The 8,388-nt window shown below is 37.3% G+C and overlaps 1 protein-coding gene across 4 annotated transcripts in view; it reads right to left on the bottom strand.

Annotated features, from left to right (window-relative positions):
- The window catches only part of LOC107725857 (TRAF2 and NCK-interacting protein kinase-like), a 68,883-nt gene that overhangs the window by 21,208 nt on the left and 39,287 nt on the right, over positions 1 to 8,388 (bottom strand). For 3 of the 4 annotated variants that reach the window (XR_001638170.1, XR_001638169.1, XM_016535258.1), the window contains exons 13-15: positions 6,639 to 6,755; positions 2,944 to 3,132; positions 1,585 to 1,944 (exon numbers count right to left, since the gene is read on the bottom strand). Coding sequence is in view for 1 of the 4 variants with exons in the window: in XM_016535258.1 (XP_016390744.1) it covers positions 1,585 to 1,944; positions 2,944 to 3,132; positions 6,639 to 6,755 (666 nt within the window). In the remaining 3 variants the exon portion in view is untranslated. The remainder of the gene's footprint in view (positions 1 to 1,584; positions 1,945 to 2,943; positions 3,133 to 6,638; positions 6,756 to 8,388) is intronic. The other variant, XR_001638171.1, reaches the window with a different exon arrangement.

An 8,388-nucleotide genomic window follows, 5' to 3' on the forward strand; every position in this document is an offset into this window, starting at 1 on the left:
ATAATCACCCAAGATTGAGTTTCTAAATCTTTGCCGAAACCCGCCTGTCTCAAATTAAGGAGACGGCCTCATTACGAGACATTTTAGATATTTTTAGACCTGTTCCCTTAACTTGACGGAAGATAATCTTTTATTCACTTCTGCAGACCCAATCAAAATGACTCAATAAGCGAAGACGAAACATAGAACCAAACGACAGAAAAAGAAATATCATCAGGTTAAAGACAGAAAGGAAACATTTAGTCCATTATGTCCAATACGTTAAAGGAGATGCTGTGAAATCTCAAATTCAAACAACAAGCCTCAACTGTCATGCACCATTCACAAGCATTTTCAGACAAGAAAACAATCACTTATGGCCATCCTAGAAGTCGGGTGACCAATGGGACAGTAAGACACGTTAGTGAGAAAACCATGTTTATTTCATCTCTGAGAATGGAGGGAGGTTTGGGTCTGAAATGACACACTGTCTTCAGAGCACAATCTGTGCCTACAAGTAACAACACAACCCCTTACCAACACCCCTTTGTAATTGTATCAATGTCTAAAGCAGTGGTTCTCAAACAGGGTGCCGGGACCCACTAGGAGGTCTCAGGAAACTTCCAAGTGGTCTGCAAGATGAGTTGGAAATATTAAAAATTAAAAAAGAAAAGGTTTTGAATTACTTAAAATTGCTAACAATCAATATTTAAGCATATTTCTTATTTTAATTTGTTCAATTAACAACTGCCATTTTTAAGAATGAGATCTCATGATCTTATGCATGTATGACTATAAGCAACTTGTATAAGCAACTTAAAATGTTTATTATGAATATTTAAAAGTATGATTACTAGACCAGAAAGTCATGCAAATTAATGAAATCTTAAATCATTAAAATTTTTATTCTGAAAATATATTTATTGTCAAGCTCTAAAATATTTTATCACGCAGAAACTGCCTTTGTGAGTAAACCAATAATTTAAAAAAGTATCTACCAAGAAAAGTCATATAGATTCATTGGTAATAAAAGATGTAAACCATGAACCTTCAGATATTGGGATTATGGAATTTAACTATTTATAATTATGTAAATTATTTTCATATTTTGCCACTCCTAGTTTCTGTAAATAAAAAGTTTAAAATGAGCAGATTTGTCATTATGGTAGAAGTATCAGAAATATCTTGGTGGGCCTTGGAGTCAAATAGGTTGAGAACCACCAGTCTAAAGCTCATTTGTGGCCCAACATATCCAGACCTCTCTCATTTTTGCCCCGCAATCCCATGCTCCTCTGTCACCAGCTTTCTGTAAGGAGGAGTGATAGGGAAGTTCAAAGAGAAGATTATGGAACATTAGAGCAAGACAACAGTAAGAACGGAAGCGGTCAGAAGAAAATCCACCAAACTAACTGGAAGACAGAACCTACAGAAATACCCGCACCCAGAGACCGAGAGGAAAACAGAAACGAGGCATTCCAAAAGAGATCATCCAAATGCCCCGATAGAAAATTCGGAAAAAAGGTCTTTTTCCGCATTAATTCTTTGCATATGTATCATGACCAGGCGAAAAAGGAGACACGAATAATCATGCTAGCGGAGGCAGACCTTTGAGACGTCTAAGTCTCTGTCAATATCAGTCCCTTTGCTGGAATGTCCGGGATTGCGGCCCCGGGACTCTTGCTCAAGATGCTGCTGGACCATCCTGACCAGCTGGGATGGATCTGGCTCGCAAGACACACGGATTCTAGGAACGTTTGGCCCACTGACTATCCTGAGCTGAGGCTTGGCCAGTTCTATCTCTCTCGAGTGGAAGGCTGCTGGGTAGGAGGGGGGCCTCGTGGGCTGATTAGAGGAGCTCTTGTCAAGAGGGAGGAGTTGGCCGACACGTTTTTCTCCAGGACTGTTAAACGAATGGTGCTTCTTGGGAGGGATTCGAGGGGAGTTACTCTGAGCTCTCTCCATCACCTGTGTTCAGATAAGCACAATAAAACTGTTCAGATTGTGACCCACAAAACGGGACGGTGAAGCCGATTCAGAGCGTGATAATCAAAAAGCATCCAATGGAATCTGAAAACTAACGGAAAGGTTATTGACAGGAAGTGAGATGCATCATATGTGGGCACCAAACCTGAAGAATTTGATCAAATTAAGCCATTAGCAAGAGCAAATTAGACAATTGACATATAATGTCTACAATCAGTGACTGGAGATTCTTGACAATGAGCACTAGGGCTGGGTATCAATACAGATTCCTGATTCAATTCGATTCGGATTCATAAGCTCTTGATTCAATGCTGATTCATTTGGATTTATTTCAGCCATAATGTTTATTTTGATTACATATAAAATACATTAACTCTTTGCTAATGCTGTAAATTATACAGGGCAATGCTTCAGATTCAAACTGGTACAGCAGCTCACCTTTTTGAACCAAAAGAACCAATCTAACGAATCATTTGTCTCATGAATCAGGCTATACTAATATGGAGTATATTTTTGATTCACTAAAAAAAAACATCACCTGTTTAGTGAATCTAGGCTATACTAATGGGGTGTAGGTTTTGTTTCACTAAAAATAACCAACACATAAGAATCATTTGTTTTGTGAATCAGGCTTTTCTAATGTGCTATAAGTTTTTGAGTCACTAAAAAGAACCAAATCATAAGAGATGCTTATGTATGTTTCTGATTAATTAAAAACAACCAACTCATAAAAGTATTTTATTTCATGAATCAGACTATGCAAGTTGTGTTGTAGGCTTTTTGCGTGCAGCCCTCAAGGAAAGACACTTCATGCCATTATTTCAGTGGTACACTTCCCTTTAATTAAACTCACATTCAGGATTTTATGAATTGATACTGGGATCATTTAAAGGAAGATTGTGATTAATCAGAAAATCAATATTTTCACCCAACCCTAGACAGTATAAATCACGTAAGAGTCTTAAGAAGATCTCTCTGTACCTCTTTGGCCCAGGCCGGTTTGTCACTGGGGTTGACGGAGTCTTTGTAGTGGTACAGTTGTTTTTTGTCTGCAGGCCGTGGCTCTTGTTGCTGTTGCTGCAGTGAAACAAGGTAGGCCCTTTCCTGCTGCAGCTGCCGCTGTAACCGCTCAGCCTGTCTCTGCTCCTCCAGCTGCTTCCGTTTGTATTCCTAGACACACCAGAGAACCAGAATGTAGTGAAAAGAGCAAGATTTGAGGCACATACAGAGCAGATAACCACATGAGACCAAATAATGCTAACAGGTTTGGACTCCTAAAAATAACTGGAGGCTATCAGAAGTTCAGAAGAACTTCAAACTCAACAGCTCTATAAACTAACCCAATCGATGGTCTGATGGCCGTGGATCCTGAGTCTAAATTCCCTCAGAACTGAGCAATAACAAACAGAGCTGCCACAAATCCCAAATGCCCGAGATCAATTCACACAATCGATACTCTCTGAGTGAACTGATCGCGGAGGGGACCGACAGATGGCATAAGTGCAGTAGATGAAAAGAAAGGAAGTGCAAGAACTTTAAAGGTGAAAGTTGAAATTAGAGTTTACCAGGAGAAGAGCTTGTTCTTGGAGAAGCTGCTGTTGAAGAATCTCCAGCTGCCTTTGTTCTTCTTCTAACTGCCGGCGAATATACTCCTAACCCCATAGCACAGCGCATCAGAGTGACAGTGAGAAAAAGAGAAGGAAAAGAGATAACAGGGCCTTCAAAGAGTTTCAAACTGAAAGAATGAAAGATTAACCAAGCAAATCTAAAGGTAAGAAACCCTGATAATAACTTGCTGCCCTGCCTAGATCCCATGTGGCCTTCTGTGTGATGAGCTCACTACCCAAAGGTCACTGGTTCAAACCGTGGAATTAGCCATCCATGCACAAGGGAGTTACTTAGGACCCAGATCCTAATTTCCTGAAGCAGGGCAATTAACCCCAGACTACTCAAGGGGAATGTTGCCCCAAAGAAAAAGTATTAGAAGTTGGTTTGGATCAAAACCATTTTGTCAAAATGACAAAAAGTGTGATAGGTGCAGCACAGAGTCCAATTCAATCCTAAAGTTTACTATTATTGCCTTCTAGACAATGGCAGCATAATGAGATGCCATGGGATATCAATGGGAATCACCTCTAATAATGCCTTTTGCAGTAAGTTATCATTTTATTTTTAAATGATATTTAAAGTAGATACAGTTGAGGTCAATTAAAGGGGTCATATGATGCGATTTCAAGTTTTCCTTTCTCTTTGGAGTGTTACAAGCTGATTGTGCATAGATAAGATCCCTGAAGTTGCAAAGACTAAAGTCTCAAAACCAAAGAGATATTCTTTATCAAAGTTAAGACTCTGCCACACCCCCCTAAAACGGCTCGTTCTAACACACCCCACATATCTACTTTGAACATTAAAGCATGTCAACATATTCTGTTACACCAAATACACAAAATAATGATCTTTAAAAAAGCATCACCCCTTTAATGCATGGTTTTTCCTTCTGGAGCATCAGTGAACGTTTGAACCCACTGTAATAGTTGCATATGAGTCCCTCAGTTGTCCTCAGTGTGAAAAGATGGGTCTCAAAATCATACAGTCATTGTTGGAAAGGGTTCAAATACACAAAAATGCTGGAAAACCAAAGAATTTGTGGGACCTGAAGGATTTTTCTGAAGAACAGCAGGCAGTGAATACACAAAAATGCTGGAAAACCAAAGAATTTGTGGGACCTGAAGGATTTTTCTGAAGAACAGCAGGCAGTTTAACTGTTCAGGACAAACAAGGGACTCATGAACAACCATCACTAAACAAAAAACACAGCTGTGGATCATTCAGGTAAGAACACAGTATTAAGAATCATGTAAGGGATGTAAACTTTTGAACGGGGTAATATTTATAACTTCAACTATTATTTTCTCTTGTGGACTATATGCAAACATCTTTCATGTGAAATATCTTATTCAGGTCATTACTAAATAAACAATAACATGCATTTTGTATGATCCCTCTTATTTTGGTAAAATAATTAACATTTTACAGATTCTGAAAGGGGGATGTAAACTTTTGACCTCAACTGTAGATCTGTAGAGTGGTAACATGCATGTAAACTACCCTTCAAAATTTATTCACAAGGATATATTAAGGTGATCAAAAATAACTTAAATAATTACAGATTTATATTTCCAATAAATGCTGTTCTTTTGTACTTTTTATTCATCAAAGAATGAACTTCCACAAAAATATTAAGCAGCACAACTATTTTCATTGCTGATGATAATAATAAATGTTTCTTGAGCAACAACTCAGCATATTAGAATGATTTCTGAAATATCATGTGAAACTGAAGTCAGGAGTGATGATGCTGAAAATTCTGCTTTGCCCTCACATAAATAAAATATATTTGAAAGTGTATTCAAATAGAAAACAGTTATTATGAATTGCAGTAATATATCGAATTACCACTGCTTTTACGGTATTTTTTATCAAGTAAATGCAGCATTGGGGACTTCTTAGAAAAACTTGTGCAATTATAGAGAAAAACAGGTTTATGGCAGTGTACAGTGTACAGAAAACAAAAGCAGAAAGACTTTACAAAAAGGTATCTGAAGAGAAAAGGTAGCCCCATTAGCAAGATGTATTAAAAATTTTGAAAGGCTGTGTCTCATTCTTTATGAAAGGATTAAACAAGATTTGTCTTCAAACTGAAAACAAGGCAAGGGAATTATCTGGATTATATGTCTCGCTGTGGAGCCTGGAGGACACTTTCATTAGCAACAAAACAATGAAATGCTTTATAACAGCAAATAAAATGCAGTGCTTTTTGGCATTAAAGGCGCTGAAAGCATTTTTATGGAATGACACTTAGGAAATATCTATCATATAAGCAAAATGATTAACAGACAAAAAGCAGCACAAAAGTCTTGCAAATTTATGGGGCAGTCCATATGGTGGTTAGCAAGCTAACAGTGAGATCAGCTTTATTTGCAGCTGTTGCTGCTCCTGCTACTCTCGGATTACAACCGTTTCAACAGTAACTTTAAAGTGGTGGGGTTTGTGAAAAGGGGTGTGTCTAATTCAAATTAAATTGCAGAATAGCTAAACGGCTAACATCACTTAACTTTTAGCATGAGTGAGAACTCTTATTTGTCTCTGCACAGACTCTCACACGCGGCCCGTGAGACGTCCTCATTCACTACTGAGCAGGGCTCGTGCGGCCCAACCGCATTTGAAAGGGTGGGTGCTTTAAATATGCATACCATCCAGCAGAACATTTCCCTCTCTGGAGGAAGTGAGTCACAGACTGAAGAGAATGCTTTAAATAAGGGATTGTGGCATGTGAGAGTCTGATATGCATATTTGAGAGGACAGTTACAGTTGAGAACAAAGTGCACGGCGCATTACACATGATTAACAGAGGGTTTACGACTGAGCGCCTGCATACACGCTCTCTTCATACACATCTGCTTTAGAAAGTGTTCATATGTCCTGGCATATTCCTAGCGATAATGTTTGCATTTATGTTTACATGGAGAGACTGATGTTCACCAATATTCACCCTTTTGTAATTTAAATAATCTGTTTCTCATGGCAAATCTCTTTCTACTTTATCAATAAAAGTGACCAAAAACCACAATTAGCCATGTATGATAGTGGATGTGCGTTTGTGTGTACATATGTACCTGCTCCCTCTCAGCATGCCTCCTCTCCTCCTCTCTCCGGAGCTGCTCCATCTCCTCATAGCGCCTCCTCTGCTCTCTCTCCTGCTGTTTCCGGAGCTCTCTCTCCCGTCGCTGTTGCTGTGAGGTTACAAACACATGTGCTCATTAATGAACCTCCCATTCTTACAAATAAATCTCAGTGCTGAGCCCAACTATCAGCCCAGCTTCACAATGGAACATGCAGTTCCTTCCTTAACCATTAGGTGGCATAAAAAAAAATATATTGCATTTCGGTAGCCATGCTGAATGGCCTTTTCCCAGCAGGGGCTGCTGACAGGAGCTGTGCTGAAAGAGGCGGCCTGACAGTGGACCAGCGGGAGATAGATGTGCTAAATGAGAGGCTGACGCCCAGTCGGCCCGCCTGATTCATCCCCACAGCTATTCTGCTCCCTCTCCTACTGAGAAAACCCTACATCACATAACTCAGGAGTATCTCCACCGGCTCAATGACCGTCGTCTTTCTTCGTCTCCCGTTTGAAGAATTCCCAAGATGTTGGGCAACCTTCCTGTGGACTGATCATAGCTCAGTGTTTCCCAGGGACTTTAAAAACGGCAGTCATCTCATGAGCCATTACACACACAAAATAGAGTACAGGAAGTGTGTCTGAGTGTGACCGGAATAATAGCAAAGCATATTGTGTTTGTTCTGGTAGGGTTGCAAGGAAAGACAATGCTAAATACAAACAATAAAATGCAACTAAGCATATAATCATGCATGAAAGCAGAAGAAAATGCTTCGCATATCTTTTGTTGTTGATGTCAGAGGTTGTGAAAGATTTTGGCTCAAATTCATCTGTTACTTTGTAATATGGTAAATACTTTTTTCTAATGTTGTCGTTGTTAATTTGTTGGGTCATAACTTGATATTTAATGTAAAATCTAGGTCCTAAAGCAAAATCAGTTGATAACGAGTTTAAAAAAGCTGTATTAAAATAAAATTAAATTAAAAATTAAATTAAATTAAAAAAAATATAAGCATACAGATACTACCATTATGAATGCACTTTACAACTGTAAATTTGTGTTTGTTTTGCATGACAAAAATGGTACTGCAATATGGGGAGAAAGTATTTAACTGTGATGAAAATAATGTAAATGAAAATAAGTTAAAAAAAAAGAACTTAAAAAAGGAAAATTTAGTCAAAATACTTTTTTTGGGTCAAAAAAGGATAGGAGATGTTCTGTGAGATTCACTGCTCATAGTCATGTGGGCCGTGACGTCCACTGTGGAAAAATGAAGACGAGCGTCATCAGATTGTGTCATCAGGCCAGATTAAATAAAATGTTCTTTAAATAATATTATATAAATACAAAATATATTATAATAAATTATGAGCAATATATAAATTAAATACAATATTAAAAATATTACATTCAGATGAAATATTTAGCTTTAAACATCTTGAAATAAAATGTGTTTTAAATAATACAATACAAAATATAATAATTATTTATAAAAACATATAAATTAAAACAACATTATAAATAAAGTAAATCTTGATATTTAATGTAAAATCTAGGTCCTAAAGCAAAATCAGTTGATAACGAGTTTAAAAAAGCTGTATTAAAATAAAATTAAATAAAATGTTCTTTAAATAATATTATATAAATACAAACTATATTATAATAAATAATTATGAAAATAAAATTAAATAAAATGTTCTTTAAATAATATTATATAAATACAAACTATATTATAATAAATTATGAG

This window comes from Sinocyclocheilus rhinocerous, unplaced genomic scaffold, assembly GCF_001515625.1.
Source record: "Sinocyclocheilus rhinocerous isolate Xijiao unplaced genomic scaffold, SAMN03320098_v1.1 scaffold1508, whole genome shotgun sequence".
Classification (NCBI taxonomy): Eukaryota; Metazoa; Chordata; class Actinopteri; order Cypriniformes; family Cyprinidae; genus Sinocyclocheilus; species Sinocyclocheilus rhinocerous.